At 36.0% G+C, this 13,109-nt stretch overlaps 1 protein-coding gene across 1 annotated transcript in view; it reads right to left on the minus strand.

Annotated features, from left to right (window-relative positions):
* Positions 1-13,109, minus strand: part of RAB3C (RAB3C, member RAS oncogene family) — a 129,006-nt gene that overhangs the window by 64,049 nt on the left and 51,848 nt on the right. Inside the window, exon 3 of the mRNA XM_079330623.1 lies at positions 4,213-4,331. Within this exon, the coding sequence (XP_079186749.1) occupies positions 4,213-4,331 (119 nt within the window). The remainder of the gene's footprint in view (positions 1-4,212; positions 4,332-13,109) is intronic.

Genomic DNA, 13,109 nt, shown 5'->3' on the forward strand with positions numbered 1-13,109 from the left:
CCTTGCTCACACAGAGCTCAGCCAAAAATGCAGGAAAAACTGATTTTGTATACCTTGGCAGGTTTACAAAACACAGATCATCAACAGCTCAAAGTCTCTTTGACTCCTTCAGCCTTATGTGTTTCCTGAGAAATCATTCCTGAATCTGAGATTTTAGCAAAGTGAAATTCTCAAATTTTGAATCAATGCACAGGGGAGCCCTACACAGCAGTGTCTTCAGAGCCACCAGACTGTCATGAAGACATTGCTGGAAAAATATTTGTAGTTGGGATAAGGTGCAGAGGAGCAACTTTGAGTGTAAAAAAACTCTATATTATGTGCTCTATCACCATCCCTCTTTCAGACCTAGAGAAGTTTCACATATAGGGTTTCAGCCTGGAACATAAAACTTCATCCTTTTAGATCATGTTTTAGATACCTCCTGTTTCTGACCTAGGTAAGATACTGCATTAGAAACATGCTGAGTATAAGGATGTTTAAATTCCTTCTAATTCAGTCTTTAGAAAAGTGTTTGTAAAAACAGATTTTACTTCAACTCAAGACATTTATTTTCCTGAAACTTCTACAGAACTCAGCATATTGAGTTGGTATCAGTTACAAAGACAGTAAAAAGCCTTCCCCCTCTCTACCATAAGGGACCACTGGTGTAAAGGCCACAACTTAGGTGGGCTGAAACACTAAAATGAAAAGGGGCATCACACCTCCAACGAAATGCATAGAGGTAAAAGGCTAAAGAATGTAGATGCTACAGGTGGTAGTATAAAACAGAAATTAATGCAAGGACTGTGGCATTACAGCTGAACTAAAAATTACTCACTGAGGCGGCATTAAGCCACTCTAAACAATTTCCCCTTCAAATTTAATTAGAAGGAATTTCTAAAGGGAATAGATCCCACTAGGCCTCTTTCTTGAAATATGGATGCTGTCTTAAGAATTCAGCTAAATGTGAAGTTTTGGTTATTTGGTTATACCCTTTTTCTACTTTAAAACTCAGGCAAGCAGAAAATTAAGCCCTACAACTGATTCCTATTTAAAGGGAATACATCCGTTCCCAAAATCTTCATCTTTTTAGGAGAGCATGACCAAAGCACATCAAGCTATTTCAAGGTACACATCTTGCAGCATTAGCTGCACTACTGAAAGAAAAAGCCTCTTAGTAAAGGCAGCTTCAGACCCTGGGGAGAGTTTCATAGGAGAGCTGCTTAGCCAGAGAATGTATGATTTGCTGTTTTTGCTAGCAGACAGACTATCAGCACAAATCCACTCTCTCTGAATTCTTGGCTACATATTACATATATAAATGCTAATAGATACAGAAAAATTATGGATTCTGATTTTTTTTTCGTGCAAAATGTTAGTAGTAACATTGGCTATATAATTTTCACAGCTGAATAGACACATGCTGACTTAGATATGGCATCCAGAGGTACAACTACCATTTATCTATATTTGTAGTTAAAAAAGAGAAATGTCAGTCATATTTCAGGCTGCAAAAAATATCTTTTAATATAAAAATAATCCCATAATAATTTTTAAATTAAAGTATTTTATCCAAACCTAAAAGGTACTTGTAGATTCACTGTCCTGACTGGAGTGCAGTTTCTAGATCATGTCTTGAAGCTGATGTGATGTGATTTGAACTTGGATTTGACCTGTTGTGCATGTATATGAAATGACACTACTGCTTACAGAGGCACATTTATCACAGAGAAAAGCACTTTAAACCCCAAATGGACTTAAAAGCCCCCGCTCTCTCCTCATACAACTTTCAGAAAGACAGAAATACTTGCACATAGTGATGCTTCCTTTTCTGCAGAATTGGTAATTCCCAGTTTTCTTTATCTTTTCTCACATTTAGAAGCAAGTTGTGCAATTACTATCAAAATTGAAGCCAGGGCTGATCAAAATTAATTATGAGCTGTGAGATGGGAGTAAAGAAAAAAAGAAAGAACAGCAACTGGGCTTATGACATTAAAAATACAGATAACATACAAATCTATGTCTCATTCTGACAACATATCTGTCATTCATCCTGCAGATGACTTCTCAGTAGTTCGCGACACATAATGCTGCAATCCCTTCCTTCCACCAAATTTCTGTAAGAGCTGCCAACTCATAAAACTTCTAGATAAAAAGTACTGAAAAATCATATTTCATAATGAATCTATTCAAGAACTCCATAACTTTAAAATATTTTCTTGCTTCACTTTACAGTGACTTTTTTTCTTTTCTTTTTAGTGTGAAGCCTAGTTACTTTTTACCAGGAGATAAAGAGTGCCAAACATAACAGATCTAGGAGACTGGAAAACAAACGGGTGGGAAAATTTATAATAAGTACTCATATTTACACTTGATATAAAAGAAGACTGTGTTACAGGAAGAGAGATAATATATGGTGTGCCATCTGGTTTGCCTGGAGATGGGACAATGAAATTTTCAGATCACAGCTGGTCCTAGACAAGACATTATCAACCCAGTGCTAGAATAGAATCAGCCCATGGACAATGAAAAGCAGGGCAAAACAAGAAAAAGCCTCAACCGGCAGGACCAGGAAGCAGTGCCATTGGAAGTCACATCTGCAGGTTCAGCTTGGTGTACTCCTTGATTCCCAGTTTTTGTTTATCTTTTGCAGCAGCTGCTATGAAACTAACACTTTCAGCTAGCTCCCATTAGGTAGGAGATTCTGTCTCATGCTGTTGAACAGAACAGTAGTCACAAATGTGTTAACAGCAAGTACTTACACAATATTTCCAGGTTGTACAACATGAGCCAAACATCCCTTTGTCATAACAACTCTCAGGGAGCAAAGGTTCCTTCCTCTTGGAGAATCAGAGACTCCACTCAGACACATTCAGTTGTTCAAAGATAGTTATCCAATCTATACTACTCATGTGAGCTCATAGATTCTCTCAAAAATGGAAGGAGCTGCTCATAAGAGCAATTTGGTGTAGAGGCATACAGATAACTTGATAGAGAAAAGATGGGAAGCAGTTTGGAGTTGTCCCTTTCCCCTGGAGGACTGTGAATGGCTACATTCCTGATGCTTACATGGGAAATGTTGGGCAACCCAAGATCCCATTTCACTACAGCAGAGTCAAGCTAAGGTTTTCAGTTATTATTTTCAGAGTGATAAATAACCAATTTCATGTTATACAGACCAAGAAAAACTCCAAGTGTAGAGAGGGAAAGTGTCCCATGGGTTCTGCAACATCTCCTTCCACAATAATAAGTAGAAGAGTATGAAAGAGAGAAAATTATTTTTCTTAGATTGTTTAATGCTGTGTAACAATTTCTGGTAAAACCAGGCCTCACGACATGACTACATTTGAGTGTGAAATGTGCTTCTGACCTTGTCAGTCCTGAGAGAAGTAAACACTAAAACATATCTTAAAATAAATTTTTAAAAGCCAAAGAAACATACCGAGCAAATCACACAAATGCTGAACAAAATCCTCTTTCAAACACAGTTGCTTCATGGGAACTAACATGCAAGAGAGCATGTGGAGCACACATGACAAATGTTATTCATATCACTCAGAAACTGCTGGAAGGCTCTTGGATATTAAAATAACTTGTACAGGGGAAAAAAATCACTCAGGGAAACTCTGGCTTTCCTTTTAAGCTAGCTTTACTCAAAAAAAATCTGTCTGTATGCTGACTGACCCATACGTGATTAAAATGATATCTCTGCTTTTATAGAGACATCTGGACATTCATGTAGCACCAGGTAAATCAAATTCCAGTCACTCTAGGGGCTATTCTGATAAAGTTCACTCTTTTAACACTTGATTCACAGGACTGACAGAACCATATATATACAGGTACAGATAAAAAAATAAATTAAAAAATTACCCACAAACATGGTATCTCATTTTTTTTCAATAAAGAATGGCAACACTTTCTGGTATATTAGCAGTTAATCTCCAGATTAGCCTGTTTCTGATTTTAGTAATATCAATAACATACATGAACTGAAATTACAGAAAAGCACAATGGTTAACAATGAATTATATGAGAAACATTCTTAAATATTCATTATCTTTCCTGACTAAAAAAACCCAACCACCCATATATTCAGGTATAACAATGTTTGAGCATTTTATTTGGAAATAAGTTTTCCAAAACAATTTACACTGTCACACCAGATAAGTGATATCACACATACTCTCTAAGTATTTATTTAATTCCAATAAATTCCAATTTTTTACTTACCAATCCTGCACAGCATTGAAGGAGTCTTCATTTGTGATGTCATACATTAAAATGAAGCCCATTGCACCTCGATAATAAGCTGTGGTAATTGTTCTGTACCTTTCCTGGCCTGCTGTGTCCTGAAACAGTAACAAACAAAATTTTTACATAGCACATAAATTGCCAACTTTTTTTTTTTTTTTTCTGTTATAGAAAGAAAAGTCTGAAAAGAGTTATTGTAACCCTGAGAATAAGTAGAAATTGGAGAACCCTGCAGTGGATCATAATAGGAGGGGCATATCAATTCTGTTATGAGGGGAGAGTGGAGAGCTGCAGAAAGGCATGGCCCCCTGTCAGCCCACATATCCCGAGTCATTAGGGATTGATTTTATTCACCCTGAGAGCTGGGTAAGGACTTCCACTTCTGCTCCTGCCTTGTATCTCCCCAGTGTCACAGAAGTAAAATCTGGATAAAATGCTGGAACAACATAGCACCCTTAGGGCCTTCATTACAATAACAGGATGGTTCCTGAAGCCAGGAAACATCTTGAACAAAAACTCAATGTCTAATTGTTCTGTTCTTGTGATTTTAATGCACAGGTGCTCATGTCAACAAGCACCAACACAGCTTTTGCAACAGAAGACTATAAGACAATGCTCTTAAAACAAGGATGATATCTGACAAAAAAAGAAAGAAGAAATTTCCTATCAGTCCCTTACCTCAAACCAGTTTTCTCACTCATTTTAATTAACTGTCTTTAAAGCAAGAAAGGTAGAGATGTAAGTCATATTTCCTATTCCTTGCTTTCCTTATTTCCATTTAAAACTTTTCAGGATAGCAACTAGCTTTTAATATATTCAATGCAATGTCTAGCATAATGTTTAGTCTAGAGAAAAGAAGGGTGGCAGCAGAACTCATCAATGCTTTTACAAATATAATATAAATATTTCAAGACAGGTGTCAAGAGGATGGTACCAGACTCTTTTCAAAGTGCCCAGTGGCAGGACAAGGAACAATGGCCATAAACTAAAACACAAAAAGTTCCACCTCAGCTTGAGGAAGAACTTCATTACATTGAGGGTGGCACTGGAGCAGGGTCCCTCCCTGGAGACACTCAACACCCAGCTGGATGTGTCCCTGTGTCACCTGCTCTGGGTGACCCCTCCTTGCAGGCATTTGGACAATACAATCTCCAGGGGTCCTTTCACTAAGAGATGAGACTAAATATTCTCTGATTCTGTGATACAAGCACCTATGTCTGCACTAAAACTGAGACACAACAACAATAACTGAAATACAGGAAATGCATAACTATTTCATGTTCCAGCATACCTGTTTAAAATTTTTAAGCCATTAATATTATTAGCACTACAGGAGACATGTGTCAATGCAATCCTGTAATTAACAGATCATCTGTGTACATTTAATTATAACAGAATTTGAAAATTAATATAAATTATAATAATAAAAATTAATATAGCTTTTTTCGTAGGTAGGAAATAGATTACTAAACAGATAAATCTATTTCATTTACCTTCCTACAAAGAATACTAACCAGTAGCAAATATATTGGTATGTTTTCTGAAATAGTTTCTAGGCTAGAAGTATTCCCTTGTAAGCAAAAGAAAAATAAATGGGCCTCCATTTCTGCAAATATGCTACTCATTTTATAAAATAATAAAATTCTACATGCAACAGAAATTACTTTTATATTAAAAAAAAATCCAAGGTCATTACTGAAACTAATATTAGGTAGGATATATGATTGCTATTCACACTGGATTACAGCAGCTGCTGCTTTGAGGTAGTTTTAGTGGTTCAAGATGGAAAGCTAAAGTAGTAGTTAGACTTTAGCAGGTCTCCCATGAAGTTAGGTTACATCTTTGAGGGAAAGGCAAGACAGACCTACACTTTTTCTGCTTGTGCTCTGAACTGGCTGAGCCTCTAAGAGCTGTGGTCTGGAGCTTGGACAGCTGCTCCCAGATTTTCTGGTGTTCCTGAATATTAAGGCATTAAGATGTGCATTAAGGCGAATATTTCATTAATTTAAAAAGCTTTACTTTCACTTTTTTTTGTTTTTTGGTTTGGTGTTTGAGCTTGTGGGGGTTTTTGTTGTTGCTGTTGGTTTCATTCATTTGATTTGTTAATAGACAAAACATCTGGAAGAGACAGAAGCAAAATATGGCCCACAGCAAGCATTCAGCCTGTACAGAAAAGCGAGGATTTTCAAACAAATTTCATCATGTCTCTCTGCTTTGTTTTTAGTTATAGACATATTGATTAGTAAGTGTGACAGTATGAGCAGCAGGAGGCCACTCTTACTGAAGACAGGCTTGTGTTGCTCTGGGTGGTTTCCACTGAAGCCCACCTTCACTGCATGACAGTGAAATGCCCTAGCAATGCAGCCATTAGTCAATGATGCTCTCTGCCCAAGACACCATGCTCTGTGCAGTGTAAAGCCATGTAGGATGGACTTAGGAACTCTTGATTATAAACATAAATAATGAAAATAAAGAATGAGTTTAAAAGAACACAAATCGAGAGGAAAGTTATTACATGCTTTTACACAAAGGTGTAGCTGCAGATAAAGATAATGATCCAAACACTGATTGATTATGGAACAGAAGATATTTGTCTAGAACCAAGCATTGGATTTTGTCAGTCTGGGGAGGAATCAGGTATTTGGAGTTGTTCTAAAATTCTAATTCATAATTCAAAATTCATAACTAATGCTACATTAATAGGATGATAAAAAAAGATTTTCTAAAGGGATATTTTAGTATATATGACATAGATGGATGACCATTAATAAAAGAGGGCACATTGGTCCTAACATAGATAATCACATTTTTCTTGGTATTATTTTATATTCACTGGCAATGAGAAAACAATTAAAATTTTAACAGTCCTGATGCAAAATTTATGCAGTAAAGTGTTTATGGTCATAAGAAATGAACCAAATATAAATAACCAATGTGTTAAAACTTTGGTGTTCCACACATTCATAAGTGCCCTAAGGAGAGGTCCTTTCATATGACCATTCAGGAACTTAAATATCATTTGACAGGAGAGACAGCATATTTAAAAAATCATATACTTTAATATTAAATATTATAGTCATTACACTAATTTTATTTATTGGAAACGTATACAACTATGTACCTAACCTGTTTATTAGCTTTTATTTTTAAGGAAGAACTAAACAGAAAATAACAGAATTCCATACTTTATCATATTTATATTTATTTATATTTATATGATAAAGTATGGGGGTTTTGTACAGTAATTACATTAATCAGTTGTACATCACTGTGATTCTATCCTCAGGTACTGTTACATACTTGCACTTGGAGAAAACGTTTTACAATTTTGGTAGGTCTCCTCTCTGCTGCTATGTTATCTTAGTCTTATTTGGCAAGATCACTGAATTTATCTGATAACTGTCTTCTTAGATTTAAATTTTAAAATATAACATCTGCATTTGCACTGACCGGCATTTATTTCTAAGCAAACTAAATAAAATAAGCCCTAAGAAGAATAAAATTTGGTCTATTATTGACTGCAATTTTAAGCATTTTTATCTTTGATGAGCAGAAAATAAGACACACAGATGATGTTGGGGACTTCTTTGTTCATTTAGTTAATGTCTGGTAGGAACAGATGACTGTTCATTAAACGAGTGGGAAAGCAGAGGAGAGTGAATGAGGGTGAGGGAATGTTTTATGAAAACTACCACACACAAAACACAAAAAGAGGTATTTTACAAATCTTAGACAAAAGACACACATGCACACAAACCTTACCAATTACAATAAATATTTTCAAATATTATGTTCACTTTCATAAATTCAATTTTTAATACAGCTACACTATTCCATTAGCTTTTAGTTAGACGATCCTATCTTTGTGAATCTTTTTTAGTAGGCATCAGATTTTAATTATTAATCACATAATGTAAGGTTTAGTGGTCACAGTACTTTAGAAATTGTCCATTTTCTGAGCATTGTACATATATATATGTGTGTGTGTATATACACACACATATATATACCAGCACACTGGCTAATATCCCACAGCCTTGAGTATTTGGCAGATACTGGTATTTGCACAGATTTCCTTGTCATGTTTTGATGCCACTAGTATGCTTTGTTCAGCTTCTTTTCTAAGCTGATTTTTTTCATGTATAATGGAAATTACTCATCTGCAAATACTTTCATGCTCCAGATCCTTATAGTATGATTTCATATTAGAAAAACTCATTGTTTTTGTGAGTGATTTGATAGTTAAAAGGACCAGTAAAGTTTTCTACCAGTAAAGGTCTTGAAGAGGGTGTAGATCTGTAGACAGAGAAAGAAGAATGGCAGAGGTATAGATTGAATGCAAAATATCTGGTTCTGCCTCTTGATCATGATAGCATCTGGTATGCTTTTGGCCAACTGTCATTTCATTCTTCCTTGATATATGTATCAAATGGTAGACAGATAAATAATTCCATAGTACCTTGGCTTTTCATTTGTGTCAAAGTTATAACTGAGAAATTTGACATACAATAAAACAATCAGAAAAAATATGTTAGTTTTTTTGTACAGTAACTACATTAATAAGTGTTTGTCCTGTGTTCCTCTCTTTAATAATGTTATGGAAAATTTCCTACAGATTCTGATTGTTACTGTGGGACTGCAATATCATTGGAGGCTCTTGGGTATGGGAAATGCACCAGCTGCTGACAGAATATTCCCATAGGAATGGAGAAAGAACTTGTAATAGCCATCTGTGAAAGTAGAAACACTTGAGGAGAGGAAGTTAGCTGACTCAGGAGCAACCATGTGTTTCACATGAAGTTTAGAGTTTAGGGGAAGGTCTCAAAATAAAAACCAAGGTTTTGATAGTAATCCTGGTGACACTATTTAGCATCTTACTTAAAAAGAGCAGTTATCTAATTCAACAGTAGTAAACCCTTCCTACTGTTAAGCCCTGCTAAGATAGACTTCATTGAGGATGTGCCATTCCAGCTTAGACTACACCAATGTTTTTGCAATGGGTTAAATCAGACACTTGAAATAATCTGCTGTGTGCCCTCCATCTCATGCTCACCTAGCACTGCACCAGTGACAGGAACAATACTTTGTGCAAATAACTTGCAAGGGAAGTTGTTCATTATTAACATAGTCCTGAAGATGAAAACAAACAGCATTTGGCAGCAAGAACTTTTAATGAAAACTGTCATGGATGTTCAGCCTGCAAAACACAAATTTATTTTTTAGAATGCTTGAGTGATTCTGAGCCTCTGCATTTCTGCTCTGTATGCCAAACACACATATCTTCTTTAGATCCCCTTCCCCACTACAAATTTTACTCATATCATAATACAGCATGTTCCTTGTGCCATAAACCTGTCAAGAGTAGAGGAGGATTTCTTTGGTGCTGTTTATACCTATGCTTCATATCCACACCATTGGAAGGTAAAGCAAATAGAAAGATAAAATAAGAAGTATGAGTTGGGTGAATCCTCACTTTGCAGACCAGATTTTTCTGTTGGGCATAACTGGCACAGCAACCAAGAACCTCAGCACCCCACTGAGTTTGATTTTTCTTTCCTGCTGCTGCTACACAAATTAAAGAGACTCTGTATTTCTCTAACTGTTCTGATGTCTCCTCAGGTATTTCTGAGGTCTCAGGAAAAAAAGGATAAAAATAAAAGTGTGACAAACCATAACTGCCTCTTGGCCCCAACCCCACCCAAGCAACCAGCCAAAAAAAAAACAAAAAAACCCCACCCAAAACCCCAAATGTTCACCCACCTCAAAACAAACAAACAAACAAACAAACAAACAAACAAAAAGTTATTCAAGAAAGGGGCAAGAGATGTCCTCTACAAAAATCCTCTCAAGATGAGGAGAAAACCTACCTGAAGACTGCTGCTAACCAACCAGGAAGAGCAGCTGTGGGTTTATATGAGAAGCAACTGGCACAGAGAAAAAAGACAGAGAGAAAGCTACTGGAGCAGGAGGAGCTGATTATTCCAGGAGCACTCTTTCTCAACAGACAACACTTTCAACAGAGAGTGTTAGGCATGCAGAAACATAGGCAGATGAACACTTACAACAAGGAAAGGAAAACACAGTTCAAAACACTTATTTTAGTTTATGTATACACGAAAAATGCAACACAGCCAATTCAGTCTTTGCTTATGTACATATTTCCTGTCAGCAGCTCTTTCTAAATTTCTCATGGCTTTGTTTTCCCTGGAAGTCTGTCTTTTATATTCATAGGTGTACATATATATATGTATGTATGCACGTGTTTATACGTGTATAAATATATGAGTGTATCTGTGAATGCACGCATATATTTATAGAAATATATATGTACACACACATACACACACACATATATATAAGCATTTGGATCTTGAAAAGCCAGCTACTGAGTTTGCCAACAGATACCTGCTAACCTTATGTCCTAGTCCTCAGAACTTCACCTCAAAATCAGAACTGAGAGTTCCTTCTGCAAACAGGAAGGATACAGGAACATGGCAGGGTTAGCTGGAAATACGGTCAGGGTTAGCTGGAAATATGGAAATATGGTCAGAGCAGTGGGGAGAGACATTATTCCAAATGTGGCCAACAAAAAGGAGCCTGGAGAGGCTGTCCTGGCAGTACAAAGGAACAGCAGAGACTACACTAAGAGACAGTTTGAGCTGCCACTGGAAAATATTTTGCTGCCAGATTAACTTTCTCCCACTCTATCTATGGAGCTGCTCATTGTGCCTGAAGTTAATATAATTTTAAATTTTCTGCTTTTCTCCTTTCCTGCTCTTTCTTCTCTCTCCTTTATTTTTAAGATTCACATAATATGTCCATTCTCTGCAGTTCAGCTACCATGCCTTCCTAAAGCACAAAATTTAGGAAAGCAGGGTAGCACTGTCACCTTTCTAGTCCAGTGGAACTTCACCTCAGTTGCCATCAGATCTGGCTTTAATTTTTTGAGCCCTGCTGCCAATTCAGAGTATGCCCCCCTTTTTTCCCACCACAGGCTGTAGCTTTCTCCTGGTCTTGTCTTCACTTTGCCTAGCATCTATCCTAATTTGCTGGATGTAAGTATCAATTCCTCTTGTCCAGCTTTGGACATGTGTTGGACGAGTAGAACTTGGCCTTATCCTCAAAAGTAAAACAAATTAAAGTACTCTTTTATATTTTAACCAAACTTCATGTTAAGTCTTAAGAAGAACTTCTTTCTCAAAAGGTTCAGGTTGTGCTTTCAAGATATTTTATTTTCTATTTTATTTTATAAAGGGTTATATACTGCTATCAAAACTGCATAGTGGAAATAATGAATTTATAAAATCTAATTTTCATTTAATGTAGTTTTGCAAGCATATTTTAGAGTTAAAATGTAAATGAATATTGGAATGCAGCTCGTCACTATATCTGCAGAAAAAAAATGAGATAATAACTTTCTAATTGTATTATTTTGAAATACTTGTAAATCAGACTTTAAAAATTTTCTCACATTCTTCAGAAAAATAATGAAGCAACAGAGACCCATTTTGAAAAAAACAGTTCTATACAATCAAAACCAGCAACTATCAAAGAATACTGTGGCAAGTATCTTTGTTTTACAGGTAGTTACTGTCATATGGGAAGAAGTAGCACATGTAAAAAATGTGATATTCTTAGTTTTATAATTTTTTTGTTTTTAAAGCTCCTGCTCCCAGTTCTGAGATCATACAAGAAAAGCAATGTTTTTTTTTTTTCTTTTTAATCTTTATATTCAGAGACCAAAAGTGTGTCCTGGGGCATAACGAAAAAAAGCAAAAACAATTTTTAATATAAAACAAAATAAGTGTATTATCAATAAATTTTTTTCTAGAACAAAAACCATTTCAGAATGCTGAAATCTGACACTGAATTCTGGAAAGCTTGAGAGGATCAGAACAACCTGCATTTGACAAGACATGAGAAGAAGAAGAAATATAAGATCTATGATAACATTAAAAGGAACAGTAATCCTAAAAACCTCATACACACCTAGAGACAGACTTCAGACTTGAGAGAAAGTGTCCCTAAGCTCCGAGACTGTACTTGGCAATTTGGACACTAAACAGTGCCACACTTACAGTGGGATGGGTTTGGTTAGGAAAGGTCCTTCCTAATGCCATGGGAGCTATGCCTATTCCTATTAGGAAAATAAGAAGTAGAGCTGTTTCATCCACAGATGCAAGATAAAGAGGCATAAATGCCTTTCATTTAGCAGAGAGCAGAAAAAACACTGATCCATATGAGAAGTTAACAGACATGGAGCCAAGTCAACTGCTACCATATAAACAAGGAACAATGTTGAGGGATATTGGAATGCCAGAGTACACTCCTCTTCCCATTTCTGCACTTTGATTATATACTTATAAGTCTTTTGATTAACTGCTTCTCTCTAGACCTTTCTCTTCACAAAATAATAACCTTTCATCTTTCTCTTCCCCTTGTTATTCAGTCCTATTCTGCATCTCTAATAGCTTTCTCTATTAATATTCATTACTCATATTTAATTAACTTACCCTTATTATTCAAGATGAATTGGGATCCACAGATAGCAAAAAGTTTGACCAACCCTTTGATAACAGTTCTATGTTAGTGGCCCATTGTACTGAAAAAATTTGCATAATAGTTCCATCATATTACAATATTATGCAAACCTTTGTCTATTGATTAGCTAGAAGTACCTTTTGGCTATTGAGAGCTACGAAAATAACTCTTTCCTCATGACAACAGTGAGCTTAGCACATTTTATTCTGGGTCTTTTTTAGAAGCACGGTCTTACAACACTCCAACTCTACGAGAAAAATATCTGGTAGTAAAAAGGACATTTTAAAACCATAAATCAAGCACTCTTGCCAGAAACTCCCTCCCCACCTCTACAT

This window comes from Erithacus rubecula (assembly GCF_903797595.1).
Source record: "Erithacus rubecula genome assembly, chromosome: Z".
NCBI classification, from domain to species: Eukaryota; Metazoa; Chordata; class Aves; order Passeriformes; family Muscicapidae; genus Erithacus; species Erithacus rubecula.